This window comes from Coturnix japonica, chromosome 4 (assembly GCF_054131305.1).
Source record: "Coturnix japonica strain WE chromosome 4, WE-NBRP24, whole genome shotgun sequence".
Taxonomy (NCBI): domain Eukaryota; kingdom Metazoa; phylum Chordata; class Aves; order Galliformes; family Phasianidae; genus Coturnix; species Coturnix japonica.
The window spans coordinates 41161582-41184585 of record NC_140666.1 but is presented as its reverse complement, the minus strand read 5'-3'; the positions used below and the strand labels follow the sequence as shown (position 1 = coordinate 41184585).

Sequence of the window (23004 nt, the reverse complement as noted above, 5' to 3'; positions counted from 1 at the left end):
CTTGATATATTCTTGATACTGTTTTCTGAAAATAATTCTTCACTCATCTCTCTCAGATGTTCAGATGACAGAAAAGTTCAACACAAAAGCACTGGAAGTGACCTTATATTTCACTCCTAGTTCTATCACTTAAATTCTGTAAATATACACGTATTCTAAACATTTTGTTGTTAAATAACTGTAAGAAATCCAACTGCATTTACCTTCCTCCTAGTTTTGGATCTTAGGCCAGAATAGATGCATGCATAGTTCCTTCTTCAGCAGATCTCTTGCTTCTGATAATGGGCAGAAGTCAGATGACATTGACTTGGTGTGGATTTTTAGATATAGTGTTCAATATGGTTCGCCACAATTCCTGTGGTTCAGCTCCATCAAAAAAATGGAAAAATTAGGGAATACAGCCTGGGGCTTGTCTTTGCACATTATGAACATGTCACAACGCATGTATGATGAGAAAGCTGCAGTGGAAAAAGGGTAGCACACTGTGGGACCTCTCTTGATGTGCTTGTGGTGCATCTACCTGTACCTCAACCTGCACAACTTTGCCAATGCTTTCTGCATCCTCTTTGAATGCTGTTTTTACAGTGTACTTCGATTCACTGTTGCAAACCTAATTAGGATGCTCAGAAACAGCAGTCTAGCAACCTCCAAGCAAGACAAAAATGAAAATGGATGAAATGGATAATGAAAAAGTACTTCCATCCCAAATTTAGCAATTGGCAATAAGAACACTTAAATGCCCTAGTAATGCAGTAATGTTCTTTCAGTAATGAAAGACCCATGACCATAATATGCCAGACTGAAATGTAAAGTGTTCATCTTGGAAGAAAATTTAAAAGCTATTCTGAAGGCAAGTTGTATGAAAGAAAGGTCATGCAAATATTCAGAGCGTGTTGATAAGTTGGCTTTATTCTAAGCTGGAATGAAACCCCAAAGTTTTGAAGTTTTGTAGAAGAGTTATCAGAGCCCAAGCTTTCAGGTAGTCTGCCTGACTATCTTGGGAGCACATACCATGGAAAGCTTTGGATTTTGTTATGGAAACAAACAAACAAAAACAGCCCCACCAAAACTAGATGGCTTCAGTCCAAATCTGAGCTGTTAATGTCAACAAAGTTTTTCAACATGAAACTGATATAGGGAGATGAAACCACAAATTTGCTCCTTAAATTCTGATTCCAACAGCAACATACTGCTGGCATGATTTCTGCACTACAAGCAGGCTTTTTGGATTATGCATTTTGAAGGGATATATGTAAAACAGTATATAAATAATACATGATTCTATTTTATAAGAATTAATTTGCACTTCCTAAAATGAAGGCACACTGTTGCCAAAAATAAAAATCGAAGAAACACAAATCAAATCCACATTTAACTTGCTATTATAAGGATGCTCCAAAGAATTAAAGTTAACAGGAGACATGAAGTGTATTGAAATTACACATTTTAAGTGCACAGCTGGCAAGTGTTTTGCAAGCTTGTCTCTGTGCTGAGCTGCAAAACATGGGCTGGCCCTGCTATACACCTTTTCCCAACACTAGCAAATATATCCAGATCTAAGATGCACATTTCAAAACTAGCTGATGGTTATTACAGACTGACTCTTCAGAGTTGCACAATTTAGACTCTGAGAGAAACAAATCTTAATAACAGTGCAGAGATTAATCAGTTTAAAAAGACAGGTTTATGGCAAGACTGATGCATTAAATCATGCTCTGATGGGAACTAGAAGTTACTACACAACACAAATTCGAAGAGCTCAACATTCATGTGATCACCTGAAGAGATGAAAAATTGCATTTTGCTAAGGACAGAACACTGAAGAACCTGGAAATGTTGTGACCCTAAAAACCCTGAGCCTTCCACAAAAATACATCCTGTACCATGCTGTCAGCTGGAGATGCCAGGCACCAGCTACAGGGCTGCCCATGAACCAGGAATTTTGTGAGCCAGTAGTCCCTCTCTTCAGAGGGACTAAAACCAGAATAAAACTATGACGTGTATTTTGAAAACAACAAAACAAACAAACAAAAAAAAACAAAACCACCACCACGAAACTGTGGGAAATCCTTCTGAACTATATCTCATAAGCCAATTACAAAGTAACATTACAAATGGAGTTATCCTTTTAGTTCAAAAAATAAAAGTAAAAAATATATATAAAAAAATTAAACTACCATAATCTCTTTAAAAATAGAAGAACTTATGACTTTTGGTTCTCCTCAACTCAGTCTAACAGATGGACAAAATTATTTCATTATTAATTATTTATGAATCAATTGTGCTTCAGGGTTAAAAACATTCAACAATGAATTTTCACAGAAACTTGGAAACTGGTTATATTTCAGAGAAACCAGGGTAGGCTAATAGACTGGCAATACCTCTATTTACAGGTGGGAAATAATGAAGCAGAACAGTTCTGCCAATCACACAACATGACTTTGAAGGAAGAATTGGATTACAAATAGTTTTGTCAGATCTTATCGCTGCTTTAAGTTAATCCTCTCTGGCTGTCTTTTTACCTCAAAAAGGCACTCATCCTGTGGTAGTCAACTGCACATTAGTTTTGCAGATGTTCAGAGTGGGCTTTTAATGATACCTACATGAATCAGACAGCCACCCTCAGCTACATGAAAAATATGTACTTTAATTTACTGACTGTCTCTCCCAGTGTACACACAATAGCTTTGTTTCATTATATATTTTATATCATTGTTCTCTATGGCAAGACATTTGTCTCAGAAGGAGCACAACAGAGATGCTTAAAGTAAAGCTATAAAAAAATCAAGGACGACTATTATATCCAATTAAATTCTCTGGTATAATAAAAGCAGAATATAATCAATTATAACAGCAGTTTAAGAAAGCAGGAAAAATAACAGCCAATCCAAAAAGAAAAAGAAAGCAATTAATTAATAGATCTCAAGTCAACCCCTCAATTAATTTTAGTCAAGATAACAGAATCCCCAGCAACAGGCAAGGTACCAAGGCATTAAATGTCATGTACTTAAACAAAAACAAAACAAAAATATAGGAAAATAGGAACAATACCTACACAACTGCAAATATGAAATTCATATATGAATCTCTCAACACGAAATTCTCTTCAACTCAGTACTTCATTCCTAAAACTTCTATTCTTCTATGTCAAGTGAACACCTTCAGCTGAAGGTTTCCTCAATATTTGCAAAATATCTCTTATGAAATTTCATCGAAAGTAGAATTGTATTTAGACTCATGAGTCAGCACTGAGACTTACAGATTGACACAGAAAGAGAATTGGGGATAGAAAAAGAAATTTAAAAGATTATTAAATGGCTCCAAAATTTGAAGATTAAAATCCAGAATCCTAGTCAAAATTTCCATCAAAGCAGGGTATTTATTTTTCTTGTTTTACTATCTTCGGGGATGAAGAATTTTACTGTGGTACTGTGTAACTACAAAACTATTTATAGTTTAAATATTAGTCTTGATAACAAGACAAAGAGCAATTATTGTCACACACACTGTTATGCATACATCTATATAACAAATATATGTGCATTCCTTGATAGGATGTGAAGTACATAAATCCTCCTGTTCAATTGTTTTTTGACACACTCTTCAGTCATCATTTTACCATTAAAACAGTTAAAAGGGTATAGAGCATACATGACCATAGTAAGTTGGTACCAGCAGACTGGAAGGTCAGGCAGACTTTTGTCTCCCTTTTCACATCACCAAATATAGGAGGCATAGCTGACTGTAGGATGTGCATGCCTGCTTTCCGGTTCTTCCTGGTTGCGATTATCAATTGCATTAAGAAACAAGGCCAATATGTGGCCAGTATGTTCCATCTACTCTCCATGATACTTACTTTTAAAGGAACAGAAAGGTATATTTCTAAAAATCATATCAGTGCAAAGGACCTGCTTTAGGTTACTCTTTTAAGAAGATGCAGACCTTCTGCATTGGGATAGATTTCCTGTGATGCTTCCTCCTCATTTCACACACTAAAATAATGTATCTTAGATACAGCAAGTACTACACAGTGCTACATATACCCTAGCACTACATTGTAAACCTGAATTTTGTGTCCCTCCTGATGTTTTACAGATAATATAGAAACAGAATGGTTTGTTTAGGTTATGATCACGGTGACAATGCATGAGATGCAAATCCCTTTGAAGTTACCTTATTTGAGCACTGAAACTTTCTTGCTTTTCTCATTTGCCCATGATTAAACATCTAGTCTTTGAACCTGTACTTATGAAGAGCACGTTAATATAAAAAGCTACTGCAGCATCACTTCATCCATCAAGAATTGGAAAATAGCAGAGATATTCATATATCCTTCATCTGTATGGCAAAAGTCAGTAAACTGGACCAAAGAGTAAATCCAAGATTAGATTAGGAAATATGAAAATCCAGAAACTTGCTTACCCTCTGCCAGGTTAAATGAACTCACAAATGAGAGCTTTTTACCACATTTGAAGTATGAAAGTTTCAACATATTCAACATTCTGAACAGTAAAGTTATTTGGAAGATCTTTCAGGCTAAAAAAATATTTTAAGCCTCTAGCTACAGAAAGACCAAAAAATAAGAAAAGAAAATGTATTTAATTAGATTTCCATAAACATCAAGTAATTGCAATGGGCATGCTGAATGGCATAGAGAATGGATTTTCAAAAGAGTAAGATAATGCATGTCTAAAAAGCTCAAACTCTTGGGGAGGGGGAGAGGGTATTGGGGGGCAAGAAAGGATGATAATCTTAAAAAACCAGAGTCCATATAGTTTCTGATGACCCTTCACTTCTAATACCTAAAAGAGAACTCCTTGAGCAACTATTTCCTTCAGAGACTTCAGACTAGTATTATATGATTATGCCATCTCCAGAGGTAGTTGCGTATACTTGATGTCTACCCCAGAGTCTTCCAAACTCTCCAGTGTAAGTAACCTATTCATGATTAAACAAACAATGCTGCCATCTGGTTTCACAAAAAACTACAGAATTTTTGCCATGGATTTGGAAGGAAATAGCACTGAGATCTACCACACTGATCCTTAACTTCTATTTTCAGCAGAATTCACTTCATTTCTTAACATCTCATCACACTTCTGTCTAAAGACAGGATAATTTCATTTATTATCTACAAGAACAAAGCACAGTTAAATGTTGACGTAACACTCCCTAGGATATCATAAAAACAGAGAATGGCTTGGGTTGAAAGGGACCTTTAAGGTCATCTAGTTCCAACCCCCTGCTACAGGCAAGGATACCTCCCATAGATCAGATTGAGCAAAGTGCAGTCAAGCCTGGCCTTAAATGCTTCCAAGGAGCATGTATAAAGCTCAGTGAGAACAGCATTATAGAATAAAATTAAAAATCAAAACAAAATGAAACAAAGAACAAGACCAAGCTTCTGAGGACCTTAGACACACAGAGGATGAAAATCCTTGTGGACAAAAAAGTTGAATAGACTCTTCTAATTCAAACAAGTTTTTTTCAAGAAATAAGCCTTCATTAGGGAGCTACGTAACACTGAAGAAAATCCCCATCTTTGATCTAAGAGATCCTTGATTTTACTGCATGATCATACCTAAAGATAAAATCTGGTACAACTGTGTCACTGCTTGAAAAAAGCTTTTATTTATTTATTTTTTTAAATAAAAAAAATGCTTAAGTTTAAAATACCTTATTATTTCAAAAAGGGGACATAATATTTACAACACTTATCATAAGGAATAATAATGAAATTTCTCTATATCTTCTATTCACAGCAATAATGAGGGAAAAAATCACAGTAGACATTCAATAACATACAGCATTTTTAAATTATGTATTCTATAAATATTCACTTTTCTCTTTCATTTGCATTCTATTTGGCAAAAATTTCTCAGTGTCTCATTTACATGCTTTTCCTATTTTCCCTGACTTTTTAAGATTTAATTTGTAACAAGATCTTTTATTTATGAAAGTAATATTGTTGCTTCTCTTCAAGGTAATGTTATCTTAATATCACTCCACATCAACTTGGAGTACAGAAAATATTAAAATAAGAAAAAAAAAGAAAAAAAGAAACAACAACAACAAAAAAAGAAAAGCACAGCAAATTGTATTAATGGCTGAAAGCTAAATAATTTGAATTTTCTTTGAAAATAAAAGGTAACTTATGTAGATTGGTACAATAAGCTTGTCTGCATACATACAGGTCAACACACAAGATAGGGGCTTTTTTATCAGGGAATGTAGCGATAGAACAAGGGGTGATGGTTTTAAATAAAAGAATGTAGATTTAGATTAGATATTAGGAACTTAATTGCTAAAAGAGTGGTGAGGCATTGGAACAAGTAAATCAGAGAAGCTGTGGAAGCACCATCCCTGCAGGCATTCAAGTCCAGATTAGACGGGGTCCTGGACAGTCTGTTCTGGACTGTGGTAAAACCATACCCATAAGCAGAGGGCTGGCACTGAGTACTCTTTAAGATCCGTTCCAACTCAAACCATTCTGCAAAACCAAGAAGGCAGCTACAGCAAAGGGCAGCAAGGTGTGCACTCACATCTGCCTGGACTGCTGCTAGCATAGTAACCCCTCCACTGCGGACAGGAAATGACTGTAGCAAATCTTTACTTCTTAGAACAAGGCCCCTCTTGCTTGCCTGATAATACTCCATTTAAATTGTTTGCTAATGCTAGGGCTCCTTTCAGTCATGGCTTGCTGAATTTTCATTGTGAAAAGTCTACTGCTAACCAACAATATTTCCTCTACTATATCTAAGAAACAGATCTGCAGCATCATTCCTCCCTTGTAATCGTTTACCTCCAAGATTCTTTGCACAGAAAGACACCTTCATTTTTCTACATATAGTTAACAAGGCAGTTTCCTTAGCTAAGTAGAAAAAAAGTTGTAAGCTGAGATGTACTGATAGCAATCCAATCCTCTTGAGGATGTCTAGCTACTTAAAAAATCCTTTTGGTAAATTTTGCTCCCTAAATTGGTTTGGTTTTCCCCACAGAACCTACATCGCAACCTGTCTGCTGGTCTGTTCCTCCTCCCTCTCACACTTGATAAGTCCTTGATTTGCAAAGTAGGTTCAATACAGGAGTGGTTGCTCTCTTTCCTAGCCATTTTGAAGGCTGACATGAAGTGTTTTCTCTTTTGCTAAAGCACCAGGTGAATCTTTCTACCATTTGACCCTGGAATTTTTTGCCGTATGGCTTTTCATATCCTGGAACTTCATCAAAAGTTCATCTCAGATCAGAAGAACACAAAGAAAAACAACAACAAAAAACAACCACAAACACACATCAAAAGGAAAAAGGAAAGGAAAAAGGAGAAAGGAAGAAGAAGAAAAAAAAAGAAGGAAAGGCGAAGGGAAAAGGGAAAAGGGAAAAGGGAAAAGGGAAAAGGGAAAAGGGAAAAGGGAAAAGGGAAAAGGGAAAAGGGAAAAGGGAAAAGGGAAAAGGGAAAAGGGAAAAGGGAAAAGGGAAAAGGGAAAGAAAAGAAAAGAAAAGAAAAAGAAAAAGAAAAAGAAAAAGAAAAAGAAAAAGAAAAGAAAAGAAAAGAAAAGAAAAGAAAAGAAAAGAAAAGAAAAGAAAAGAAAAGAAAAGAAAAGAAAAAGGAAAAGGAAAAGGAAAAGGAAAAGGAAAAGGAAAAGGAAAAGGAAAAGGAAAAGGAAAAGGAAAAGGAAAAGAAAAAGAAAAAGAAAAAGAAAAAGAAAAAGAAAAAGAAAGAGAAAAAGAAAAAGAAAAAGAAAAAAAAGGAAAAGAAGAAGAAACCCAGTTGCAAGCAAGTGGGATACAGTTGTCATCATTTTCCAGCACTTCTGTAGCATAGCAATTTTTGTGTGAAATGATTGGATGTGAGGTGCTTGTCCGTAATCAGAGGAGTTTGGCTGAGGGTAATTTCCTTCACGTATGGATGCTGGATGATTATTCGAGGGTACAAAAATCTATCACCCTACTGAAAACTGAACAAGTCATCATTATATCGCTGGCAAAGGATTTTCCCAGATTCTTCTGTAAATTGATCTGGGCAGTGGTCCCTATCCGTGCTAGCTTCACGTCTCCACAATCCTCAGCCTCATCAAATCTCACTGCTTCAGCAGAATTTCCCCCAGTCACCATAAGGACTCGAAGCAAAGAAGGACATTAGAAATTATGGCTGGTCTCTTCCTTTCACTTTATATTAACCCCTTAGCCAGAAGGGAAAGAGATACCCAAGTATTCCCATCTCTTTATGTCCCAAATAATTATGCAGATTTTAAAGACAAAAAGAGAGTGGAGTGTTGAGTTGTGGGTTATTTATTTTTAATCTCCATAGTCAGAGCACTGTATTAACATCTCAATTTCCACTTTCTTGTCTATTAGTTATAATCTTCTCTAAAAGTTATAGAGACACGCAAGCTGGAGAGAAAGAAGGAATCAGCTAAGACTCAACAGAAGAAGCAACACTGCTGAAAACAAACAAACAAAATAGAAGGCTCAAACCCAGCATGCTCTTATTTAAAAATAAATATTACAATGAGTCAAAGAGAAGATAAATTCTGCCACAGGAATCTCCAATTTGCAGACTGCCTATTTACACAAGCTACTGTCTATTTACCCTGGAAAAGTTGTTACTTGCATAGTAATCAAGCTCACACTTACTACAGCTGTTGCAAAGTGAATGAACCCTCTTCACAGCCGAACAATGAGGGAGTTCAGCCAAACTGGTCATCCAAGAAGGGACCAAGAAACAGAGAGTATGTGAGATCTGGGAAGAAAAGGTGGCTTAAACACATCTTCTGGGCAGAAAAGCCATAAGAATAAATTAAAAAATTAAGGCTTGTCTACATATGCATTTATTTCTTATTAAAATCATATGTTTCATTTGCTAATTCCACTACGTTAAGCTAAATTACAAGGTTAGACTGACTGGGAACATGACACACTTTTTGAAACAAGCACGCATGTTCACACTTAGATTGTGTATCAGTGACTTAACACACTGGCAATACATATACTTTACAATTAACTTGTTTACCCATAAAGTACAGCTGCTGGTTCAACTACAGAGTAACAGATTTTGACTGGCAAACATATCCCAAGATATTTCTCTTTGCACAGGCAGTGATTATAAGAGAGCAGGTCAGTACACTATTGGCAGAACCATTGTATGACATTCTCTCTTTGAATCTCACTCACAAAAGAAGATAAAGACCTACAGTACATTTTTGCCTTGAGTAAAGAAAATAATACAGAACAATCTACAACATGATCACAAACTGTTTACATGTTGTGAGGCACTGCAAATATTTGGATAGTGCAGGACAGGACATTCAGAATTACTCAGGTTGATGGGGTGATGAGGACAACAGAATGCCTAGTCAAAAAATTACTCCAAATCCCTTTTCTAAATAATGTTCCTAAAAGCCACTCACTGGCATATATCCAGTTAGGTTTTGCACATCAGTTTCAAAAGATCTATGAAATATGAAAGCATGAAAACAAAACAAGAGTCTTCTGTCTCTAAATCTCACAGAGCCTTGAAAATGACACATTCTGCTTGTATTTTTGTTTAAATAAGTATAACTTTAGCTTATCATCTTGCACTCCTCACTCAGATCCAGTCCTTCATCAATTCCACTGCTGCATGATTATTAGCAAAAGTTATATCATATAATGGATTTTTTTTTTTTTCCTTTATAAAGGAATGGATATGACAACCAAGGAAACAGCAAAAGAATACCCATGAGTTTTATAAAGGGGGGCTAATTTTTCTGCATATTCCCCACGCGCTTTTGTTGACACAAAATGTAGTTTTACCATTCTGCATGCACATTTACAGACATGAAGATAATAGGCATGATCTTGGAAGAGACCACTTAAATACTTACTTCAAATGATTACAAATAAACTGAATCTTTTGACAAAAACAATCGCAGACTTCATAGATAGAGCAAGATGTTTCCTCTGCTAAACACATACCTCTGTTAAGAATGATTTGGCTGTCAAGGGGTTCATCACAAGAATAGCCCGTCTCAAAGTGTCCCGGTAGCGGTTCAGTTCTTCAATTCGCATAGTGGCAAAGAGCCCTGTGATCATTTTATTGATGTTGTTTTCTACTTTCTGCAATGCCACATCCATTCCCTGCTGAGATACTCTGTCCAAAAACTCTTGTATTCCACGGATATCTAGGAAAATCAAAAGCCAAGGAAGATGTTAATTGGTAAGCAGGGAAAAAGAAAGACACAAAAATGCTGTTCAATTTGTCTCGCAAAAATGTTTTGTTCAGTGTCAGGTAGATCCCTCTGGACTTCAAATTTGCTGGAGTTCGTTCATGAGCTAGCTTGTGCTTAGAGTACTGAAACGCAAGAAACAACGTCCACATAACAGGATATATGTACAAAATAATCACAAGAAATCAAACTAATGAACATTTCTAGCAAGTTTCCTCATTTAGTCATTCAGTCATCATAGTAGTTCCATATTGTTCTTAAGGGACTTTCATGATAAAATTCAAGAACAGCAGTGAAGCAAAAAGAGCTGCAACTTATAATGCTTTTACCGAGTAAGTGCGCTGGAGGGGAGAGGAGGAAACAGACACTTTTTGTCTCTGGGCTCAAAATTGTTACTCACAGCAACACCATGTAAATTAAACTAAGTGAAGCCCTTGAAAAGTCTTACTGTTGCTCTAAATTGTTCTAAAAAGCCAGGAAAACATTGCAACTTAGCAATGCAGCCAGTACAGAATGAGTAGACGTGGAATGGGGAATTTCAAAATAATTTATGCCATTGGAAACAGAAGATTCAGTTCTCACATGGTGATAGAGAACTGCAAAAGGCTGGAAAATCAGGGATGTCTGAGCACGGCAGACTGTAAGCCCTAGGAGAGTTATTACAAGAACAGTCATAACATCAAACAGGAAAGTGCTCTCAGTTGACCTTCAGGGTGGTCTACATTTCAGGAGATACAAGTGACATCATTCTGGCACATTGTGATAACAGCTCAGGTCAATGCTGACACAAGCTGTAGAGAGCAGAAGAGCATGGTGCTGCTGTTCTACTTTATCAAGTCTTCAGTTACTATATTCTCATAGGGGTACGCTGGCAGGCAATGAATGGCATTTAGAATGACAAAAATTAATTTTAAGACTAGAAAAAATGATTAAAATCTCTCTATTAGAGAAAAAATATTGTGAGGAAATCCTTCAAATAGCTTCTCAAAAACCACCTACACACCAGAAGCCACCTTTAACCTTCCAGAGAGCAGTACTACAAGTACACAGCTGCTGATTTCAGTCCTGTGGGTGCAAACAGGGCTACAGTGGAGGATGATGTAACCCACGTCCCTAGGCAAGCATCAGCATAATGACAGAGAAACTCATATTACACTCCCTTGAGAAGATCAAGGAGGTGTCATATGTGGATTTAGCATGGGACCTGTGAGAGTGAAACAAACACAACTAAGGTCTGGCTGGTAACTACAGCAGGTGAATACTGTATTGTCCAAAGGGGGCGTAGCTGGAATGCTTCAGCATTCAGACCTGAAGAGTCATTGAGGAAAGATGAAAATACTTCAGCCGAGATGTCTTTATTCTGAACTCCAGAAGAACTTTGCTATAACTAAGTGCAAGCTTTCCTCTTTTCCAGCCTTAGGTTAATACACTTTTTTTCTACTTGGCTACATGTGGATTTGGACTGGGGTTGAACACATGCTGTAGTTTAAAGGTGCTAACAAACACATTGATATTGGCATTTGACTTCCAGCTTGGGCCAAATAAATTGACAGAGAGATTCCTGGTTTCAGAGAAATTCAATGGCGTAATCGAAAAAGATCTGAGCATTAGAAAGACATTTCTGTCCTGTTCCTCTTAATTTAAGAACAGAAAACAGCATAAGGAAATAAAGACCTTAAAGATCATTCAGTCCAACCACAACCTAACCATACTACCCTAACTCTAATAACCCTCTGCTGAACCATGTTCCTGATTGCACCACATCCAAATGGTTTTTGAACATGTTCAGGAATGGTGACTCAACCACCTCTCCGGGAAGCCTATTCCAGTGCTTAATTATTATTTCATCACTTCTCGGCCTTTTGCCTAAGATCAAGTGTAGTGTAGCATAGCTTATAGCTTAAACAGACAACAAAAGTATTTCTATAAGCTTAGTCTTGGAAGTCACCCTGTCACAACCAACAAGGCGTGTCTTGTCTAGAGCATTGAAACACTGAACTGGACAGAAATGGCATATATGTTAGGCACTCAGCAGTGCAACACAGTGCAGCTCTCAAAGTCTGCCAAAACACTTAAAGAATAGTTAAAAGACAAATTATATGCATGCTTATCCTAAAAATAAAATCCTATAGGAGAAACAGATACTAATTAGAGGTTCTGTTTAATATCCAAATCAGGAAAATTAAATTCAATCTAATCAGATGTTAGAATTTTTTTGGCACTTTAAACACCAACTTAAGAAGCAACAAGATTGTTTGAACTGCTACAAGTACGTTTAACTTTATTCAAATTGTAAAATAACATTAACCCCTTCATTCTGAAGTTTCTGATGCTTATCCACTCTGAATTCCATGTCCAGACAAATAGATTAAGATCTGCATAAAAATTGACAAGATAGAATCCAAGTTACCGAAGCTCAATGAAAATATTTAGATGAACCTAGGGGTACTATCAAAATGTTAAGGGGGAAAACTGACTTCAGCTAAGAAAGCCTTTTAAAAATGTAAATTCTATAGCATATAACTATATATTCTTCAGAATATATATTCACCAGAATTGGAAATGCAGGTATTGCTGAAGTATTATTTGTCCTTCCAAAGCAAGAACATAATTACTCTTGACCAGAATTTAAAAATATACTGGAATTATCGTCTGATATTCTGTATAATCTGTGCTGTCTCAGGAACTAGATTATAGTCCAACTTGCTTTGTTTGCCATGAATATCTGCAAATATAAATGAGACAACTATACAGAATTTTCACGAAAGGAAGAGACAAAAGGGATGTGAGTCCAGTATAATTCTACATTTCTGCATTTGTTAGGTGACCATGCCAGCAGTATGATGTCAGTGTGATTCACTTCTAGGAAAATAGCACCATTCTAATAGGAAGGACACCAAACCATGGTGCATAAAACTTCTTTACTACTTCTGTCATTATCAATAATACAAAGTGGAGGATGGAAAATAAATATTGACTTTACTTCTATCTCTGCCTACCCTGTAGAAAAACTGAGATAGTGGTGATGCTCACCTGCCACTGCAAAATGGCAGAGAGCACACAAAAACACATCCTGCTTTTGAAGTGCTATTTAAATCATGATGGTGCATCCAGTATTTCAGTGGCAAGTCACTAGTAATCATCATATTCAAAGTGAATGCCAAAGAACAGATGCTACCAGTGAATGGGCAGCATTATCTTTCCTGCGTGGATTGTCTGAAAGTGGCACATTTCCACACTGCGCTGTGGAAACATCTTTCTAATAGCTAAACTCCTTCTGAGGGAAAATCTGGCAAGCAACCTGTGGCACAGATGGCTCTGCTGCAGAGACCCAGAACTGTTCGTGTCTGGAACACAGGTGCTTTTCACCCTGGATTTGCTAGCCAACCTGTTGCCCAGCCAGGAGATGCATTTCTATTTTCTATGTAAATCAGATGAGTCACAGTCATTTCCAGAAATGCTGTCCATTATCACCAGTACTAATTATTTTCTCTATTGAAGAAAGTCAGTGTTGCCATACAGAGACAGACTGATGCTAAAACTGAAGCTACATAATACCTCCTCTCTCATCTCGCAGTCACTCTTGGTTAATAACATCTTTTCTGATTTTTACTGTATAGTTATCACTTCAACTCTATGCATATATGCATGAGAACACAGTACCACTCTGCAGACAGAGATGCACTATCAGCTATAGAATTAAACCCATCTGGAAATCAAAAAGTTAGCAAATACTCAACTTAAATTGTGGTTGATTCAAGAAACTGTAAGTCAGCTTAGAAAGTTTAGAAAGTCCTTGTTTAGAAAACAAGGATCAGGGAAGTAAAATTTATCCAGATCTCTCCTGGAAATGCCCTTCCTTGACTACACAAACACAGACACAATACAGCAAGGCTGGATGCTACTAGGGAATATAAGGTCCAATCCTGGACAAATGTGATGGGCTGCAACCATACTATGCAGCTGAACTGCAGCTGCAGAGCACCCTTTGAGTGAGCACAAGGCCTAAAGCCCCCTAACCTCCAAAGACGTGACAGGCAAATTCAAACACAGCTTGATATGAGTCTGGTTGAGATGAAAATTCAGATGCCAGCTTTGCTGTAGACTTGTCATTACTGTATCAGTACCTATGAAAGTATATTGTAAATGAAATGCAAATACCTGAACTCCCATAGTCTGTTTAACAAACACCTTGTGGGTACTTGAGAGAGACCACAAGATATGGACAAGATACCACAGAACATGCTCAGAGCAGACAGAACTAAAGCTATCCTTTGGACAATGGATCTGATATCTAGATCTCCTTAACTGGACAGCCTGGAAGAAACGCTTGGACCGTAAAAAAACAGTAGCAGCACTTTAATGGAAGTTCACTAGCTTTATGGTAGAAAATATGAACAAGGTTGTGTATAGGAAGAGTAAAACAATATTTTCAGTAGACCATGACAATTTAAAGTCAACAACTTTCCTTGACACCAGATTTAAGGAGCTGTGATAGCTTTTACTGAGGTCACTACAGAATATATATGATGCACACAGAACACTGAACAATGAGATTCTTGATTTCCACTGCCTGATGTTAGTAAAAAATACATTTTACTCCTCCTACAGCTTTCCTTTCCACTACATCACAAATGCTGACCTTAGTTTTTCTTCTTTCTAGTACTATGTGACATTTAATTTACACCTCTTTTTCTATGCCATGGAAAAATTTCAGAGGGAGCAAATGTCCTGCTCTGCCTTGGGGAAAGAGTAATGTTTAGGATGTACCAGATTAAGATAGGCTGGGGCCAACACACCTCATGCAGCAAAAGCAGTTTGTATATTCAGTGAAGCTTTTATAATCAATGCAAAATGAATAGCAAATTAACATCTTACACTCCAAGTACATCTTACACACTCATTAAAATTGAGCTAGAAGTAGATGCAAAAGCCTTTGACACCGTCTCCCACAGTATTCTCCTGGAGAAGCTGGCAGCTCATGGCTTGGACAGATACACTCTCTGCTGAGTAAAGAACTGGCTTGATGGCCAAGCCCAGAGAGTGGTGGGGAATGGAATTAAATCCAGACAGCAACTGGTCACAAGCGGTGCTCCCCAGGGATTAGTATTGGCACCTGCCCTGTTTAATATCCTTAGCGATAACCTGGATGAGGGCATTGAGTGCATACTCAGTAAGTTTGCAGAAGACACCAAGCTGTGAGGAGATATTGAGCTGCCTGGGGGTAGGATGGCTCTACAGAGGGATGGATCACTGGGCTGAGGCCAGCGTGATGAAGTTCAACAAGACCAAGTGCCGGGTCCTGCACTTTGGCAACAACAACCCAGGCAATGCCACAGATTTGGGAAAGTGGCTGGAAGACTGCATGGAATATGGGTCTTGATAGATGCTGAGATGAACATGAGCCAGTAGTGTGCCCAGGTGGCCAAGAAGGCCAATGGCATCCTGGCTTGATCAGAAATAGCACTGCCAGCAGGAGCAGGGAAGAGATTGTCCCTCCGTACTCAGCACTGCTGAGGCTGCACCTTGAGTACTGTGTTCAGTTTTCAGCCCCTCACTAAAAGAAAGACATGAAAGAGTGACAGGGAGCAGCTGAGGGAACTGGGATTGTTTAGGAGTCTCAGAGGAGACCTTATCACTCCCTACAACTACCTGAAAGGATGTTGTGGTGTGGTGGGGGATTAGCTTCTTCTCCCATATAACAAGCGACAGGACTAGAGGAAATGGCCCCAACTTGTACCAGGGAGATTCAGGTTGGATGTTAGGAAAAGTTTGTTCTTCTTCCAATCTTGGCGATTCTATGAAATATTTTAAAATAAATTTTCAGATCACACTATGGCTAGGAAAAGAGAAATATGGTGGTATTCACCAACAACAATAAATCCATCTGTCTACCCTTATCATTGTATTTTGTCTAAATTACAAGGTACTTGCTGTTGCTGAGCATTGTGGTTACCTCAAAGCTAGTTTACAGTCATTAGCTCATCCTCCCTCTGATACCATTTTAGATCTGAGAGCATTTTCCTTGCAGTACCCAGATGATAAATACCAACTGATTCAGCTGTGGCAGTAAAGGTGAATGCACCTGTCATAAATATTCACTGGTTGATTTACACAAAAGACCACTTTATTTGTACAGTTGATGAGAAAAGCCATTGTATAACAAATGACACTGTCCAAATTATTATCAAGAAAGCTTTTTAAGCCTAGCACAGTGATTCTTCCTTACACAATGATGGCTAACATGACAGCAACTATTAGTTATGGAAATGCACCGCACACAAGGGAGGTATGCAGCTCTGGCTAGAATCTGACAATGCAACGGTTCTGCTTAAAGCCTTGAGCAAAGCATTCACATTCCTGTGCGTGTGTTGATGTTTATTAACGTGGTTAAGATCTAAACTAAGGAAAACAACAATTTAGCATGATGATTCAGTAGCAGTCCTTCATTCTACTTGCACGCAGTGGGATTTCCTCTCATTAGTAAGTTTATATGTAATTCAGTGAACCTCCAAAATTAAAAACAAAAACAGCACCAAGAAAAACAACAGCACCAACAAAATGCACAGTTCCACACCTATATCTATTCTTATTATTGCTTCCTATCAGTACTGAAGAACTGAAAACTAGTTTCAACACAAAAATATTTAAGCTCAAATGCTTATTTACAGCTGGGATCCTATTTGTTTTATCAAAATTTCTGAGACCAAGCAAGAGAAGAAACTATTTCTCAGGTAACATTAAAATTTGTAAATGATAAGATTTACTTCCTTCCTTCTTCATGCACAACTTTTTGAGGTTTCATGATTAAAGAAAAAGAGTTTAAACAAATGTCTGAAATTTCTTACGATCATCCAGCTGGGAAAAAAGACATAAACTGTACATCAATATTCTTTTTTTTTTTCTTTTCTGAAATCATTTCCACTTCAAATCATTAAAAAAAAAACCCCAACCAAACAAGAAACAAGTATCTTCAATTTTGTTTTTTGATCTAAACTATTGCAGTACTACTGAAATGTGTAGAAAAACCCTACTTGCAAAGATCCTCTGAATATGTCATTGCCATTAGTTTGTTTTAGCATCACTCTGTTCCTCAGTTATTAGAGATTACCTTCTAAACAAGGAAAATCAATACTGGTAATCTCAGGAAATTGAATCCATATTGCTGGACAGATACTACCAACATCTGCAGTTCACAAATCCTGCAAGACTTAAGTTTCCAGCCACACTGATGATTCATACAAGATTTTTCACTTCAATTTCTCAGCTTTTTAACAGAGAAAAAAGGAGAGAGAAAAAAAAAAAAAAAAGAAAAAAAGAAAGAAAAAGATAAAAAAGAAATAAAATTGAAGCTAGAACTAATCCTTGAGTATCAGCTGTTACTTTAGGCTTTTGAAAATAGAAAAAAGCCAGATTGTGATCACCCCTCTCACAGAGGCTGACAAGCCAATACAGTTTACAATCACATGCTTTTGACTGCATAACCTGCTTAAAACCTCTTCATTTCTTTTTGACCACACTTGGCATTAGAGATTTTCAGAAGGCCTCTAGTAGATTCCTTTGCATAAAGCAGCATCTTGCAGAGAAAAAAATTTTTCTCCATTGCCTCAGATAACAGCTTAGAGCTGAGAACTACTTATCTTCAACATTTATTTTCTTCTTAAAAATTATGCCAATCCTGAAAAAACCATACTTAAAGCTTATACAGTTGTGTAACACAGCTCAATACCTATGCCTAGGTACATGTGATTGGGTGCAGGGAAGCTGTGCTTCTGTGTACGTTATGCACCATCTCTCTCCCTGTAGATCCCTATTATTCCTTATTGGTGTTCAGGAGTGTGAGGAACTTCGTGCTCCTGTCCAGGTAGGTGGCAGGAAAAGTGACTGTCCAGGCAGCCCATTGTGGTAGTAGAATAAGCATGACAGTGTGTGTGATCATCTTACTCAAGACAAATTTTACTTTGAGTGCACCTCAATAATTTTTTTGGTTGATTACAAGTGTACACTATAGGGACAGGAACGTATTAGGAGTGGATTGGTGACGTAAAGAGTGCAAACTCTGAAAATAATGCAGTTAAACTACGATTAACAAATACTGCAGTGAATCATTTACCACTTTTTCCTGTCTCTCTCTTGACTGATTAAAACTGTATCAGAGAAGTTTTGTTTTCAATTTATAAAACTACACAACATCTATGGCAATAATAGGATCAACACATATTGAGGTATAATTTCTTCAAAACAACATGCAAAGTACTTTAACAGTTTTCTATTTTAGCAACTAATCTAGCTGCCAATATAACCATTTGCAAGCTAAATTTTAATACTGCTGAAAAGATACCAAAATTGTATTAAAAGTTGATATGGACATGCTAACAGCAATGTAGAACAGTAAAAGGACCAATCACTTTCCTTTTGAGGCTTGCAGTCTGCCCATGCACAAATGAAATCTCACAAATTAGCAAAACCTCAAGTTATCATCTCAATTCCAGAGATTATAATTACATCAGGAAAGACATCAGGAAAGCATCTACAGCTTGATTTTGACCTCAACTTTGAAGTTCCAGAAAATTCGCTCTTCCATTTTTACTGACACACAACACATAAGGTGCTCAGACCAAGCCTTCAAGCTATTCCATCAAAAAGGAAATCAACATGAACAAAGGATTATCTTCTCTTACCATTCTACAAAATGACGCATAGCTCCTGAAATGAATTTCCCTAACAATATCAGTGTAAAAAACAGAAGCATGGTCATTGTTCCACTGGAAAAATACAATACAGCAGTCCATTTATCTCAGAAGTGAATAATTTTAGGGGCAGCCAGAATATATGTTCAATTTGCAGTGGCATGTCAATGAGCAAAAGCAAGGTAATGTGAAAGATCCCACAAACAGCCGCCAATTTGCAACGTAATTGACACAGTACAGTTACAAAGATGAAAAATACATGTTCCTTTCCTTGTCTGGATGATGCAATACATACTAATGCAAAAACAAAATAGTTCAATAAGAAGCGTGAATTAATTATATCTTGCTTATTGAGGCACAGTGATGCAATAGAGTACAGAAAGTTGGCAAAAAAAAAAACCAAAAACAGATGAGCAATAAACAGACTTAAGACTGTCTGGAGCTGGACTTGTAAATATTATAGTCATCAGGCAGCTGAAAAAAAACCTCGGGGTAATTATGAGCATTTGCAATTGATTACAGAGAGTGTGATTCTTTTATGAATCTTTATTAAGCCTGCATTAAAACTTCAAATAGTTTGAAAATGTTACAGTTTCAAGCACATATTTGTCTATGGTCATCATGTATTTCCTTCTGCAAAATATTTATGCAGGCAACTGTCAAAGGAATTATTTGCTTTACGTGTTTTTGAAAGGAGACACTGGGAATTGAGGACCTGCACTTGCAGGTGGGCATCAGCTACGAGTATCATTCCTTTTACAACACCTTCTGCAAAGAGCTCTGCCTTCTGAGTTCCAAGTATGATATCTCCTTTTGCATGATCTTTAAAGAACTGTCCTCCCATGCTATCACATTGCACCCAATTTATTTGTAAGCCACCACCACTCTGGGATAATCTCTTTTAAATTCATAGTTCTGCAGACCTCACAACTCTCCAACTTGATTTTTTTTTTTTCTTCTAATAAATATTTGGTGTCCTTCCCCAAAATCCTCTGTCAGATTGAGTCAACTTTTCCTGCTGCAAGCAGGCAGTTCACCACTGTCTTAATCCTTACCCAGTGCATAAAGAACTTGAAACCACTGAGAGTTAAATACAAACATCTGCAACAGCTGCCTCACTAACCTCCACCTTTCCTTTCCAATGAAGTTTTCAATAATTTATTCAACCTCAATTTGCAGTGAGACTACCTCCTTTTGCTTCATGAAGTAAATCCCCCACATATTGTCTTGTTTTTTATAGTTTAAAAAAAGTTAAATTTAAATTACCTCTTAAGTGACTGGCAAATATCTACTGCTGTATTATGCACTATTAATAAGATGGTGAAAAAATGCAAGCAAAGAGATATTAATCCTAGAATCAGTAAATATGATGTAAATCAGCAACCATGATTGCATATTGAAGGCATACCAGGTTGAAAAACAAAAGGTTAAGCCAGAAATTTGGATGGAGAAGTGGGATTTCTAAACTTATCATTTGCTTTTGAAATACAAAGGTTTTAAAATATTACTATCTCTACTTGAAAAGAGAAGAGGAAATAGGGCAAAATTCATTCTCCAGAAACAATCTTACTCCCTTAACATTTCTAGATAGAAAGATCACACATTTTATCTGCTTTGCTACCAACAAAACATTAAAAATAAATGTTTCCAAGCAGTGAGACTTTCTCCCTTTCATCTCAAACTCAGAAATACCTACATTTTAAATGGCACAAAGTTCACAATTATGTTCTTGCAGTGATTGACTGGTTTCTTTATAAAAAATTTACTACTACAGGGAAGTATCTATGTCCTCCTGGAAAATACAGTGAGCACACACTGCCTGAAAAGAAAGACATGAATTGCAAAAGCTTGCTTCTTGTTACTACACAATAGAGATAATAATAAAAATAAATATATACATATTCTGTGTCCGTTTCTATGCTTCTGTAACCTGGGTGCTCACATTCAGATCTTCCATTATGATTTCATTTGTTTTCCTCTCTGATTTAATTTCTGCCCAGAGACTGTGGACGTCTTCCCTCAAGATATGTTCAAGGCCAGGCTGGATGGAGCTTTGAGCAACCTGGTCTAGTGGCAGGTATCCCTGCCTGTAGCAAGGGGCTTGGAACTAGATGGTCTTAAAGATCCCTTCCAACCCAAACCATTCTATGATATATGCATAAGAGCTTTTGTTTTCTTGTGAATATTTGAGGACTGGCCATGGTCAGGTGTTGGTCCATAGCATGTAAGAATTTGCATTATTTACTGTTGCAAACTGCATTTTGAACCTGAGATCAGTATGTAAAGGTGCAATAACTTGATCAAGTTTGTTGAAAAATATTTACATATGTCAGCGGCTCTTCTCACTAACCTAAACTTAGTTACTTCCAGAGGTCTAAGGTTTACATTTCCATTACCTGGTCTGGAAGTTATTTGACAGAACAAATTGCTGACAGTCCTAAGGACAAGATCAAAGACTTAGTGGAGGCTTAAAGGAGGACACAGAACTGTCCTCTCCAGCGTGGCAATCCTACTGCTTCAGTTGAGTGCTCAAGAACAAAAGGAGTAGGAGCTTAATCAAAAAGAGTATGGCAGCTCAAACAAAGTACATTTGGTTTGTATGTACTGTGTGAATTGTACTTCTAACAGCAGCCTGAGAAATTCTTTACTTCACTTGATAATTTTGTTGCTTTTCATGCCTTCTACTCTAACTGTGCAAGAAAGCCATCTTTAATGTTTTTTGCAGAAGCACAGGATTGTCCTGGAACACTTTTAATATCCTCATATGAAGTTCATATGGTTCGGTAGGATTTTATTTTGTTTTGCCTCAAGGAACAATACATGCTGAATAAAAGGGGACTAACTGCATTAAATTCACTAGGAGCTGGATTTAGATCATCCCAAGCAGAATGCAAGGGTGAAGGGAAGGAGACTTATTTTGATTTTGTAAGTTCATCTCAGTTTATATGCTAAAGGTAAAGAAGTAAACACAAAAAACACCTAAGTCAATGCTTAAGTTAAAACGTTCTCTTCCCACATCTCCTCACCCACTACTCACTCTTCTATGCCACAGTTGTTACTGGTAAATCGCCATCACCAACAAAGGACAAAGATCTTATACATTTTTTGGTTAGTTTAGCTACGTCTACAACAACAATTAAAGATGTTTTTTTTATTATTATTGTTACTATCAAGGTGCGAATGTCATTTTGTTTGTGTTAGAAGTCAACCTGGCAAAAATTTTACTTAAGAAAATAAATAACTAGCAGTTAAGATTTGTATGTCAGTTATTCCAGAAATGCATTTCTGCATGCCTCCTTGAACACCCATCTCTGTAAGAGTGACTAAAATAACTGCTTCCTTCGAAGAGTAACTTTCTCAGTTGATAAAGGCACTTTAAGTAGATTGGAATCTTCTTGCATTAAGCTGAAAGAAGTGCTAAAATGTTATAACTGAATACACTTGTCTACTTCTACTCAAAAGAGATGTGTCATTTCTTACAAAAAGATAACATCCAGCAAATACCTCTCTGCCCTGCAGAAAGACACATTTCCAGCTATATACAATTCTTTCATCCTCTGATAATGAAAAAGAATCCTGATAGATTGCAAGTTAGATATCAAAAACAGTTCAATTAATATGATTACAAAACTATGATATTTATAAATTGCCACACAAATGGTTGCAACCTCTTTTAAAGGAGCCAGTTTAGCACAGTATTCACGTTGGATATGAGCCTAACTTTATTGCTGGAAAAATGATTGCATATACAAAGGGTAAGTCTTTCACATATCAAAAATATTCCCAGAAATAACTTTAGGAACACAACTACAGTACTGTGTACTAAATCATTAAATTTAATCACTGTCAAAACTACCCTGACAGCTTTTCCATATTATTTATAGCAACATCAGAACAAAAATAAAGAATTAACACAGCAAAATCTATACTTTCATTAATTTTCAAGTGTAATTTAGTGTTATGGAAATATCACTTGAGGATATGATATCTATCTTGAGAAAGATCACCAAAAAAAGCCCCCCAAAAAGCCAAAACCCACACTGGGATAACAAATAGCTGTGTTTGCACAGGTGTACTTCAGAGAACTGATAGATGTGTTTCGCTTTAAATAA

General features: G+C 36.8%; 1 protein-coding gene across 6 annotated transcripts in view; it reads right to left on the bottom strand.

The window, feature by feature from the left end:
* The window catches only part of GRID2 (glutamate ionotropic receptor delta type subunit 2), a 640155-nt gene that overhangs the window by 231366 nt on the left and 385785 nt on the right, over window positions 1–23004 (bottom strand). For all 6 annotated transcript variants that reach the window (XR_014945306.1, XR_014945307.1, XM_015861346.3 and 3 more), the window contains exon 4: window positions 9952–10157. Coding sequence is in view for 4 of the 6 variants with exons in the window: in XM_015861346.3 (XP_015716832.1) it covers window positions 9952–10157 (206 nt within the window). In the remaining 2 variants the exon portion in view is untranslated. The remainder of the gene's footprint in view (window positions 1–9951; window positions 10158–23004) is intronic.